We start from the raw sequence: 13300 nt of genomic DNA, 5'->3' as shown, positions 1-13300 counted from the left end.
CACAGTTTAGAGGGAACATTGGTCACGAGCCCCTACTTTTGGTGCCTCCTGGAAGGACTCTTTCCTAGTGTGCCTACACAGAGGGCAAGCAGCCTGTATCTCCGGCCTCTCCTTGCACAGATGCTGAGAGGAGAAGCAGGACAGCAGAATGATGTCACTCAGGAATGGAGGCTGGTTCAGAGAGACTAGTTCACACTCTTGCTGTCACATGACTGAGCTTTCACGAGACTTCCTACCTGGGCTCTTTTTGTAGAAAAAGCCCAGCAGGAACTCATTAGCATAACAGGCCACACCCGACAGCAGAAACTCATTAGCACATTAGGCCACACCCCCTGACTGCACTGCTCATTAGCATACTAGGCTACACCCCCATGTTACCAGAAGTGTGGTCATCCAGCCACACCCACCTTTTGCTTCTTATTCTGTTGACCTTGTTTGTGGTCAAAACCCAGGGCCTTTTTTTGTCGCAGGAACTCCTTTGCATGTTAGGCCACACACCCCTAATGTAGCCAATCCTAATGAGTTCCTGCTGTTGGGTGTGGCCTGTTATGCTAATGAGTTCCTGCTGGGCGTGGCCAACTCGGGAGCCAGCCGGAACTCCGTTCCTGTGCGTTCCGGCCCAGAAATAGCCCTGCTTCCTACCATGTACCTGCAGCTCCCAGGATCCCATGGTGCTCTCAGAGTTAAATAGAAGTCCCTGGTCTGGAAAGGTTGAAGACTAGTAGTCTACTCTGACTGGCAACAGCTCTCCAGAGACTCCTTTCCTTTCATTTATAAGCTTCATTGACCAGAGGTCTTAAGCCAAACATACAAACAGCTACTACAAAACACATTACATATAATTATAAGATAATTTAGACCATTTACAGTAAAAACTAATAAACATACTCGTAAACAATATTAATAGACAACATTTTATAACTCTCCAGAGACTCAGGCAAAGCAAGGTCTTTATACCTGTGGCCCTGAGATCTCATAACGGAAGATGCCAGCGATCACAGCTGGGATCTTCTGCAGGCGCAGAGCAAGTGCCCAGCCATGGCCCCTCCCTGCATGTACTTCATCACACCCACACCACCACTACTTTGGTCAGTCTGCTACCCAGCTGGCTGCATGCACAAGAAACACTGCACATTTGTAGAGCAACAGAGCCATTGCAATAAGCATCAGCATCTCCAGAACACTCTAAAGAATGAATAGCTTTTTTCAGAAGAGGTACCCCGAGTTTCCCTTAAAAAGTGGGTGTCAAGCAGCACTTCCTTACCTGCTCTGCCTTACAGGTGCTGGAGCTGGGGTTGGGTCCGTGAAGACATGCTCCGTAAGCGGACCAGGCCGCACTTGGGCCGGCTCCATTTCATCTGTGCCATTTTCGGGCACCTCCGTGGCTTCTGTCGCCTCCTCGGTGGACTGAGCCTGGTTGATCTTTCCATTGCTCACTGCAGGCACCTCGCCTACCGCAGAAACCAAAAGCAAAACAAGAGAAAAATATGAAGAGAGGAGTTTACAGGCCGGGTCTTCTTCCCAGCCAGACACCTCTCCTGCCTTAAAATTGACATCAACAAACAAAACTGGAAATGGTAGGAATGGAAGACTTGCCAAGACCAAAGGCACATTTAACAACCCTGCAAACATTGGCCAGCACTTTTGTTGTTGGTCAGTCGCACAGTCGAGTCCGACTTTTTGCGACCCCATGGACCAGATCACGCCAGGCCTTCCGTTCTTCCGCCGTCCTCTGAAGTTTGCTCAACTTCATGTTCGTTGCATCTATGACACTGTCTAACCATCTCATCCTTTGCCGTCCCCGTCTTCTTTGACCTTCAATCTTTCCCAGCATCAGAGTCGTCTCCAGTAGTCAGGGTTGATTTCTTTTAGGATTGACTGATTTGATCTTCTTGCAGTCCAAGGGACTCTCAAGAGTCTTCTCCAGCACCATAGTTCAAAAGAATCTATTCTTCGGCGCTCGGCCTTCCTTATAGTCCAACTCTCGCAGCCATATGTGACTACTGGCCAGTACTAGTATCATCCTATTGCAAATGGGAAAACTGGGGCTGAGAAAAGCCACATAGCTAACGTTCTCAGCAAGGCCCAACTTGTGTCTTGGCTGGATGAGGAAGGGGGGCTCACATAAAATTTCTCCCTAAAGTTAAACCTCTCTAGCCAAACCTTTGCCCTCACAACCTAGTTTTCAATGTTCAGGGATTTCTTATAGAGGAGCCTGCGATCATGGATGCCTCCACCTGCAATAGAAAGTAGTACAGCCCTGAAACAGACTTCTACCACCTCAGTGAGAACTAGGCCTTTGGCACTGGCAGGCTGGCAGATGCCCACAATCAGAATGAGATGCTGCCAGCCATCAGCAGTAGGTTGGGGGTTTTCTGGATACAGGAGGAGGGAACAAAAATTAGATCAAGAAATGGAATACAGAACAGATTCTACCCACAGAGAAAACCTGACACTATAAACACATAGTGTCAAAGAAAACACAAGGAAAAGTCATAATCACACTGGCTCAGTTCAGGCGTAACACGAAACTGTGATTTAGCAATTAGCCAGGATGGCCTAAAGGAACCTCCATGTGCAGAAGCAGTGCACCTTGGAATGACCCCGTTGCTGGGGAGGCAATAACAGTAAGGCAACTTTGGTCTCTACACTCATGGTTGTATGTCTTCCCCTTGCTGTCCCTGGGGGAAACAGGATACCAGACTAGAGGGACCCTTAGTCTGATCCAGCACAGCTGTTGTTATGTTCTGATCTACAGGAATAAGCCTTATGAACTCTAATTCCCAAGCTACTGGGATTTCCAGAAGGAAAGGAATGAAGATTGTCATTTCCAGCATTTTCTTTTAATACAAGAAGCCTTTGTCAAAGAAGCAGGTTGCCCAAACAATTTAAAAACACACACACACATCTCTCCTTTTTTCCCTTGCCTTCCCAACTTTGTGCTTTCCATCATAATTGTACATATGTGTTTAACAGATAATTTTTATTCATTTTTATAAACAGCAAAGATTGACACGGTAAGCATGAGCATGGTCACCTATGCTCAGAAATAAAACTTAGAGATATTCTGCGAAAAACCGTAACTCCTTTTGAAGCACTGATAAGAGATGCAGATGAAACCAAGAAAGGGGTAATATACAAAGCACATATGTGCTTATATGTTTTTATAGATTTTATATATTATTTTAAATACTGTTTTTACTGTTCAGACATTTTAGTGTTTGATGTTTGCCCCTTGGGGACCCTATCTGTATGGAAAAGCGGCATAGGAAAATCTTAAATAAATATAAAATAATTCACAATTAGTTATAGTGGCACAATCACAATTGCATATTGCATTGTTCAATTGCAGAGGTCATTTTGGGGGGGATCGCGGGGGATCGCAGTTCCCCCGGGTGAGGTACAGGGGGGCACATCACGAAGCCCCGCCCCCTGCTTCCGGCTGCCCCGTTTCCGGCCCTCATTCAGCCAGGAGGAGGCAGGAGAAGAGGGAGGGTAAGTTGCTTCCTCCCTGCCTCTCCCCACCCCTGCCTGCCTGGGGCCAGGGAGGGCCTTCGCGGGGCTTCCTTGCACTCCCGCTGGCCTTTCAGGTCCACCGCCGGGCCCCTGATGTCAGGGGGTGTGGCATATGCTAATGAGTTATGCTAATGAGTTCCCCTAGCTCTTTTTCTACAAAACGATCCCTGTTCAATTGATCTAGATTCCTCTCACACAGATGAGTGACAAGTCAACCAAAACACACACAACATTCCGAACAAAAGAACTCATTTGCAAAGCTGTTTGTGGCAGTCTGAGACTTACTCTGCCCTTTATCCAGAACAGGAGTGTCTCCACGAGAGGAGCAATTGCTACTGGGCACGTTGCACCGGGTTGCACAACCCACCAGAGTGATGCCTGTCAAAACACTGTCTGTCCCTGAAGACTCTTCGGGATTCAAGTCCCCTTCCAGAAAGATTTCACCGGGAGGGTAGTCACTGTCACAAGCAGCTGCAAGAAAAGGAAACGTTCCTGGGTTTTGTGTAAAAGGTAAAGGTTCCCTTGCTCGAAAGCCAGTCGGATCCGACTCTAGGGTTGCGGTGCTCATCTTCGTTTCAAAGCCGAAGAGCCAGCGCTGTCTGAAGACGTTTCCGTGGTCATGTGGCCGGCATGACTAAACACCCAGGCGCACGGAACGCTGCTACCTTCCCACCGAAGTGGTACCTATTTATCTACTTGCAATTTCTTGCTTTCGAACTGCTAGGTTGGCAGGAGCTGGAACTAGAGATGGGAGCTCACTCCGTCATGCGGCACACTCGGGTCTCGAACTGCTGAACTACTGACCTTCCACAGCCTGCAGTTGGAACTACTGACCTTCCACAGCCTGCAGTTCAGCGTCTTAACCACTTGAGCCACCGCGGGTTTTGTGTACACCATCCCAAAATCCTCAGAGACAAGCCACGATACAAAGGGGACACCCATGCTGCATCCTATTAGTTTTCCCACCAAGGGGAATGGAATGACTAAACACCAAGGTGCACGGAACGCTGCTACCTTCCCACCGAAGTGGTACCTATTAATCTACTTGCAATTTCTTGCTTTCGAACTGCTAGGTTGGCAGGAGCTGGAACTAGAGACGGGAGCTCACTCCGTCATGCGGCGCACTCGGGTCTCGAACTGCTGAACTACCGACCTTCCACAGCCTGCAGTTCAGCGTCTTAACACTTGAGCCATCACAGGTTTTGTGTACACCATCCCAAAATCCTCAGAGACAAGCCACGATGCAAAGGGGACACCCATGCTGCATCCAATTAGTTTTCCCACCAAGGGGAATGGAATCTTTTTTGACCACCGAAAAGTTATGCTGTGGATCACAAGAGTCATTCGGGGGGGGGGGGAAGCCACATAGAACAGGAGCCACCATGAGAAAAGAACTGGGGAAGGGTAAAACAAAACAGAAAAACCATTGGGATTTCACTGAATAATATCTTCTTCTTTTTTAAGAACCGGCTTTCTGGTCAACCACACTTAAAGCAGCAAGCCGACAAAACACAACATCGCCAACTGGACGTAAATCACAATCCAGGTACAAATAATCAAAAAGCTAGGAAAGACCAAGAGAAAAAAGAAAGATGTAGGGAAATAAAGTAAACACTGACAAGGGATAATGGAATACAGTAAAATGAAACTCAGTGCTTCGGTTGACACAAATCGTTCAGGGGAAAGATAAAGCCCGTGTGCTGTCCGTGGTCCTGAAATCATACCAGACCATTCATCTAATTTTTTCTCTGTTCTCCTCCAGCATACGGAATGCCAACAGTTATGGAGTGACGGTGCATGGTTAAGGAGTGGCCTGTTGCACATACGTCGAGCTTCACCTTTGTTTACCTGGTATGCTGGAGATGCAAAGGACGTGGGCATTGCAGACGGTGAAATGATCCACAACTGTGCCAGGCTGGTTGGCATCAACAATCACAATTTTGCTTGTGGATAAGGTGCTTGTGACAATCCACACTCTGCTGGATGTGGCGTCCATCTCATGCAGTTCTTTGGCCTGTGGAAGGTCAAAATGCAGAGGAAAGAGACAGTTCGCCGGGACACCAGGAAGCTCAATCAAAATGAAATGCAAATCGGACATTCACAAAACAATAACCAGGGAGAGGCAGAAATGAATATAGTTATCTTGTCATTTCATTTCCAATTATCTTACAGCATTTTTAATAAACCTTTAATATTTGAAGGATTTTCCAATCTCATTCAGTGAGGGAACTTTACTGAGCTAAGGTTGCTCACAGCAATGCTCCAGCCCGTATGGGGGGAAATCACAGCGGGAACAGAGGGATGCTGGTACACCCAGAATGTTCTCGTGGCCTATCTATCCATCCGTCACTTACATAAGAACATAAGAGATGCCAATGTTGGATCAGGCCAAAGGCCCATCCAGTCCAACACTCTGTGTCACACAGTGGCCAGAACTACCAGTGCCATCAGGAGGTCCACCAGTGGGGCCAGGACGCTAGAAGCCCTCCCACTGTTGATCCCCACCCCAAGCACCAAGAAGACAGAGCATCACTTGCCCCAGAGCCCCTATCTATACCTTGTGGCTAATATCCACTGATGGACCTCTGCTCCATATGCCTATCTAATTCCCTTTTGAAGCCCTCCATGCTTGTAGCCGCCACCACTTCCTGTGGCAGTGAATTCCAAGTGTTAATCCCTCTTTGGGTGAAGAAGTACTTCCTTTTATCCGTTCTAACCCGACCGCTCAGCGATTTCATGGAGTGCCCACGAGTTCTTGCATTGTGAGAAAGGGAGAAACGTACCTCTTCCTCTACCTGCTCTATCCCATGCATAATCTTATAAACCTCAATCATGTCACCCCTCAGTCGTCGTGTCTCCAAGCTAACGAGCCCCAAGCGCTTTTTTTTAAATCCCAGCCCCTCATCCAAGGAGCTCAGGTTCTCTGGGCCATTGGAAATCCTGGGCAGAGAAGGGCAGAATAGCCAATTTGAGCTCGGGATCACCACCACAGCCCATCATTTCATAGCTCAGGAAGTCAGGTTGCACTAGAGGACCAATCCACCCACAGCTTTGCTCCTTTCCCTTGGTGAACAAGGTCATGAGGCTATCCCCCTTGGGATCTCCAGACTGCTAATCTTCAGTCAAGCCTGCCTGCCTGCTCCTTGGGCAAGATAGACGCTCACCTTCAGACCTGAGCATCTCGCCAAAAGACTGGGAGTAGCAGTAAAAAGCAAGTGCCAGGCGGCATTCCCAACATGTCACTCAATGAACCATCACCTCATTTGTTCTCCACCCTTGGAGGCTCCTGGGGTGCCATATCTGTGTTCCCTTTTTTTCTTTTGTTCTTCCCCATAGTAGCCTCTAAAGACTTCATTTACACCACCTCCACAACCACTAACCCCTCACTAACACACTGCTTGGCATTCACTGTATTTGGTTCGATGTCCATTTGATTTAACTGAATAGCGCCGACGTGTACTGAGGTGCCCTTATGTGGTTATTTCTTATGAGCCAGTTTGGTGTAGTGGTTAATCTGGGAGAACTGGGTTTGATTCCCCACTCCTCCGCCTGCACCTGCTGATGTGACCTTGGGTCAGTCACAAGCTCTGGCACAGCTGTCCTTGAAAAAGAGCAGTTTGTGTCAGAGCTCTCTCAGCCCCACCCACCTCACAGGGGTGTCTGTTGTGGGGAGGGGGAGGGAAAGGAGTTTGTAAGCCGCTCTGAGACTCCAAGTGAAGGGCAGGGTATAAATCCAATCTCTTCTCTTCTTCTTTAACTGAGGAGTGGAGGTATTGCTTTACCAGGTATGAAAAAACCCCACTGATTTACCCTCCGCATTTGTAAACAAAAAATCAGCACGTATTCCTCCGAACCTTTTTCTTTTCCGGAGATGTGTGGTTGCTCTTGCCGTTCTCTCCTTCCACTTCCCGGTCGCAGGTTAAAGGATCGCATCCTGGATCTGGCTTTTGTCCATTTCCAGCGTTTTGTTCCACAGGCTTCCAGCCTGTCAAGTTGACTCCTGCTGCACACCACAACTAAAAATGAAAGCAAGGGAGGGTAAGAAAGGGAGAGCAGCTAGCAGGATCGAAGCATTTCATGTCCCAGAAATGTTTGCCGTGTTCCAGCTTTCAGAAATCCATGCTACAAAGAATGCTGCACAAATCAGTAATGGGTTCCAGGAAATAATATCCCTCTCAGGAATGTACAAGACGGAATGGCATGGAAAATATGGAGGGTGGCAGAAAGCCCACACAATTTTCATAACAGTCTTTCATGATTTATAAAGGTAAAGGTAAAGGTTCCCTTGCTCGAAAGCCAGTCGAATCCGACTCTAGGGTTGCGGTGCTCATCTCCGTTTCAAAGCCGAAGAGCCAACGCTGTCCGAAGACATTTCCGTGGTCATGTGGCCGGCATGACTAAACACCAAGGCGCACGGAATGCTGTTACCTTCCCACCGAAGTGGTACCTATTTATCTACTTGCAATTCCTTGCTTTTAAACTGCTAAGTTGGCAGGAGCTGGAACTAGAGACGGGAGCTCACTCTGTCATGCAGCAACCCGGGTCTTGAACTGCTGAACTACTGACCTTCCACAGCCTGCAGTTCAGCGTCTTAACCACTTGAGCCACCGCAGCTCCTTTCACGATTTATACAGGTGTCTAAAAAAGACTAGGCACTGCACAGAAATAAGAAAAATGGGTCTCCGTCTGCCGATGTAAACTAAACAAGCATGGGATGAAAACAGGTGAGAGATAGAAGGAAGAGAAGATAAAACTGTCCTAGAGATGCGAGATGGAAAGAAAACAATAATATGTTAAAGTAAAACCAATGCAAACATTTACTTTCAAGGAAGAAAAGGGGAAATATTTAAAAAGAACATCAAGGAAATAATGTGAAATAAAAGGTTGGGTTTTTAAAAAAAGATTATATATGCTTCTGCCACACTGCTGATGGCCAGGAGGGGCCTGAGCGTCTTCCTCACTGCAGTGCCCTGACTAGAAGCCACCTGAGTGGCTTGGCCAGCCCACCAGCCCTGCATTTACCTTCATGGTTGGGTCCTTCTCCACCAGAGGTCGGCAGTAGACAGGAACGGGGACATTCTTCATACGGTTATCTTCCTGACCACCATTAGGACTCAGCTATCAGGAACACAGAAAACAGTCAAAGACATCTTAGTTGTTCAGTGAAAACACATCCACGAAGCAAATAATTCAAACCAGTTCTTCTAGACCAGTGGTTCTCAACCTTCCTAGTGCCGCGACCCTTTAAATACAGTTCCTCATGTTGTGGTGACCTCCGACCATAAAATTATTTTCGTTGCCACTTCGTAACTGTAATTTTGCTACTGTTATGAATCGTAATGTAAATATCTGATAGGCAGGATTTGGCGAGACTTGAGAGCCCTATCCTAAGACCATCGGAAATTTGTGTTTCCCGATGGTCTTAGGCGACCCCCGTGAAAGGGTCGTTCGACCCCCAAAGGGGTCGCGACCCACAGGTTGAGAACCGCTGTTCTAGATACTTGCAGAACTAACTTTATAGATGTTTCTGGCCCCCTCTAAACGTTTTTTCAACCAAGCTGAACTTTGGCTCTGTGCTACAAAAACGCCACTGGCTTCTACAGGGCAAGGGCAATGTTGGACAAGAAGTACGTCTGCCATGGCGTATTTAGGACAGACAAAGGAAAATGCTTCTTTCCAAGCCACATCATTCACTTGTGGATGTAGCAACAGCCACTAAGAGTGATATCCTAAGCAGAGTTATATCATTCTATGCGTAATCATTTCAATGGCCTTAGAAGAGTTAAACTGGGTTTAGGATTGCAGGAATAGTTTGGATGGTTTTAAAAGGGCCAAAGCTCAGTGGAAGGGAACCTATTCTCCACAATGGAAATCCCAGGTTCAGTCTCTGCCCTCTCTAGTTAAAAGGTCCCAGGACTTGAAAAGGAGGAGGAGCCCGCCGGAGGAAGCCACGGAACAGGAAGAGACATTGGAAGTGGAGTGCCAGAAGAAGCCAGACTCCAACAACAAGCCCTGCTGCCGGGTGTTGGTAGGAAGTCACCCCCCCTATAATTGTGGCCTTAGTTAGGAACCAATGATTGTGTGTAAGCCGCTCAGAGGCCCTTCGGGGTTCGAGCGGGATATAAATTGAATGATAAATAAATAAAATAAATGCCACAGTGCCACTGCTGGTCTGAGCAGATAAGGCTGGACTTGGTGGATCTATAGTCCTGTTCAGCAGAAGGACAGCCTACTTCCCTATGAATCTACCTGACCACTGGGGGTGCCCTCGCTGTTTAAGCCTAGATGGGTGGGCACACACAAGAAAGGGCCCCCTTTGTTGTGGTGCCAAGATCATGGCATTCCCTACCCATGGGTATTCATCTTCCCTCTGGCTCACCCTATTCTGCCAGCAGTGAAGCCTGATCTGTTTAGTCTGAGATTCTTTCACGGATCCCCCTTCCAGTTTATGTGTTCTTAATTTTTTTTTAAAAAAATTATTGTAATAAATATATTTTAAGAGCCTATTAATGGTTGTGATTCTTCAGCACCTTGGGGACTCTATGTTGGGTAGAAAGGCAGCACAGAGATAAAGGCAAGTGCAATAAACATTCATGTAAGATGGGTCTGTGGAAAGCCAAATAGAACCTCCCAGTTCATAGGAGGTAAAACTCTATGTACCAGTTGCAGAAGGGCTTTGGCCACTGTGCAGGATACTGAACAGAACGGACGGTCAGCAGAGCTTCTCCTGGGATCCACTTATCAAAAACGAAGTGAGCAAGGGAAGACTGGTGGGTTTCTCACACTGGACAGTCTCCCCGACCTTCCCACTCCTGCCTCTCGATCAGGGCTATTTTTGGGCAGGAACGCACAGGAACGGAGTTCTGGCTGGCTCCCGAGTTGGCCACAGCCCGGCAGGAACTCATTAGCATAATAGGCCACACCCAACAGCAGAAACTCATTAGGATTGGCTACATTAGGGGTGTGTGGCCTAACATGCAAAGGAGTTCCTGCTACAAAAAAAGGCCCTGGGTTTTGACAACAAACAAGGTAAACAGAATAAGAAGCAAAAGGTGGGTGTGGCTGGATGACCACACTTCTGGTAACATGGGGGTGCGGCCTAATATGCTAATGAGCTGTGCTGTCAGGGGTGTGGCCTAATAGGCTAATGGGTTCCTGCTGTTGGGTGTGGCCTGTTATGCTAATGAGTTCCTGCTGGGCTTTTTCTACGAAAAGAGCCCTGCGTCTCGATCCACTGGGCCTACCTGTTTGTATTTGGCCGGCAGACTCCACCCACAAGCCTGCAAGCGACCGTCATCATTCCGCACGTGCTCCCGGACCTGGCGGTACTGTTCGCGCTTCTGCTCGCGACGTGCGGATGACGTACAGTCACTGAGGAGAGAAGCAACAGTGTTACTTCTCAATCTATGGTTAAGAGACAAGAGGCAGAGGGTCAAGGAAGCAGGTGCCATGGCAGCAGAGAGCAAAGAGGATAAAGCCAACGCCTCATTGAGGGCATAACACAAAAGCAACAATCAAAAGATGCCAGGATCCAAGGGAAGTAAAAACAACACAGAGATGAGCATCCCTCCAACTTCTGGACCAACATCTGGACTCCTGCATCGACCAATATTCCTTTTCACCACGATACTTGTTTTAAAATATATACTTTTTTAGGATCCTGCCTTTCTTCCAAAGATTTCAGGCTGCCGTGCATCGTTCTTCCTTCCTCCTAGCAAAAGCCTAGGCTAGGCTGAGATTTCTTGCTGGCCCAAGCTCTTCAACGCGCTTCATGGTTCTCCCCTCCTTCATTTCGTCCTCACAACAGCCCCAAGTAACAGTCTCAATGTCGCCCTGAAAGCTGCACGGCAGAGTGGGGGCTTTGCAGGGAGTGGGGAAAGTCGTTATCACTCCCCACCACCGCCATAATATCAGAATTCATCAATGCCCAATGAAGTCAATAGGCAAAAAAGTCAGGACAAGCAAAAGCAAGTACTTCTTCACTCAGAGACTTAAGGAATTCACTAACATGGGGTATATTGATGGCCACTAATTTACTTAGCCTGGTAAAAGGATTAGAGAAATTCACAGAGTCAAGGACCATCAATGGGGAACCTCCATGTTCAGAAGTGGTATACTCAGGGCTATTTTGGGGCGGGAACACACAGGAACGGAGTTCCGGCTGGCTCCCAAGTTGGCCACGCCCAGCAGGAACTCATTAGCATAATAGGCCACACCCAACAGCAGAAACTCATTAGGATTGGCTACATTAGGGGTGTGTGGCCTAACATGCAAAGGAGTCCCTGCTACAAAAAAGCCCTGGGTTTTGACAACAAACAAGGTAAACAGAATAGCAAGCAAAAGGTGGGTGTGGCTGGATGACCACACTTCTGATAACATGGGGGTGTGGCCTAATGTGCTAATGAGCTGTGCTGTCAGGGGTGTGGCCTAACATGCTAATGAGTTTCTGCTGTTGGGTGTGGCCTATTATGCTAATGAGTTCCTGCTGGGCTTTTTCTACAAAAAGAGCTCTGGATACTGAACGCCAGTTGCTTGGGTGCCAGCAATGAAGGAGGTTCTGGCTTCGGAGTGCTGCTTGTAGGCCTTCTGGGGGCATCTGGTGATGACCCCCCATGGCTACTCTTAGTTTCTTAAGACCTAGTCTCACCATTACAGCCATATTGGCATGCCTACTTTTCCATTCGATCTGAGACAACGAAATCCAGTAACCCTCAATATATCTGAGCCGGATTCAGCCTGGTTCTCACTGAGGAAGCAAGCCTGTGTCTGGACTGTAAAATTTCAGACTGCGGGTCAAGAGCTTGTATAATGGAAAAGTTCCTCCACGCAAAGTCCATCATCAAAAAATTCCCTCACTAGGGAGGTGGGCCTGAGCCTTCTTTAACATTATTTGTTAAATACTGAGAACACTGGGGTGCAGGAGAATGCAACGCAGAAGGAGGTGAAGAACCGCTACAAGACAGTGCATCCAAAGACCTGCCTGTGGAGTGGGATGAACAAGGTTGAAACAGGTGATGAAATCAGGAATGGGGACAGAATTATTAGCTGAGAAGGAACAGGAGCAACTCAAGGTTGCTGTCCGGGTTGGAATACCAGTCCCACCACCTGGCAGAGCCTGCAAGTCAGCTGCCCCCTCCCACAGAGCAACGTGGCTCTTATAAAAGCCAGGCCTCGGATTCTATGCCTGGCTAAGCATCTGTTCCTTCTCTTCACATTTACAGTCTCTGGAACTCAGCATGATGTCCCTGATTCATCACCATCGTTCTTCTGACCCATCTTTCTACTACAACAGACTCAAGGTGGTTTGCGACGGGAGTCAGTGGACACGATACAGGCTCAACCAAGCACAGCTGTCACAAATGAAGAATCCAGTCAAAATGCCAAGCTGTAGCCCTTAAAAAGGATCTAACCATCAACCAGGAAAGCCCTTCTGAAAGCCAGCCTTACATACTTCCTGATTTAACCTAACCCTAAGGTCCTGGGTCAGAGGAATGACAGCGCTGCAGGAGGATAGGTATCAGGAGAGATGGTACTGCTTGTTCTTGGCCTTTACTGGCTTGGAAACTCAATCTCCTGTCTACCTCCGATTCTACCTCCCACTCCCAGCTCTTCTCCTCTTCAGCCACCATTCACAGAACTTGACCCTTGTCAAACCCAGGGCTATTTTTGGGCAGGAACGCACAGGAACGGAGTTCCGGCTGGCTCCAAAGTTGGCCACGCCCAGCAGGAACTCATTAGCATAACAGGCCACACCCAACAGCAGAAACTCATTAGGACTGGCTAC

The 13300-nt window shown here is 47.9% G+C and overlaps 1 protein-coding gene across 1 annotated transcript in view; it reads right to left on the bottom strand.

Annotated features, from left to right (window-relative positions):
* Positions 1 to 13300, bottom strand: part of MAPK8IP3 (mitogen-activated protein kinase 8 interacting protein 3) — a 102297-nt gene that overhangs the window by 20891 nt on the left and 68106 nt on the right. The window contains exons 18-23 of the mRNA XM_015428132.1: positions 10761 to 10920; positions 8539 to 8634; positions 7371 to 7532; positions 5365 to 5530; positions 3802 to 3987; positions 1265 to 1451 (exon numbers count right to left, since the gene is read on the bottom strand). Of these exons, the coding sequence (XP_015283618.1) occupies positions 1265 to 1451; positions 3802 to 3987; positions 5365 to 5530; positions 7371 to 7532; positions 8539 to 8634; positions 10761 to 10920 (957 nt within the window). The remainder of the gene's footprint in view (positions 1 to 1264; positions 1452 to 3801; positions 3988 to 5364; positions 5531 to 7370; positions 7533 to 8538; positions 8635 to 10760; positions 10921 to 13300) is intronic.

This window comes from Gekko japonicus, unplaced genomic scaffold (genome assembly GCF_001447785.1).
Source record: "Gekko japonicus isolate JY-2015 unplaced genomic scaffold, Gekko_japonicus_V1.1 scaffold1343, whole genome shotgun sequence".
Lineage (NCBI taxonomy): Eukaryota > Metazoa > Chordata > Lepidosauria > Squamata > Gekkonidae > Gekko > Gekko japonicus.
This window is presented reverse-complemented; position numbering and strand designations above follow the sequence as displayed.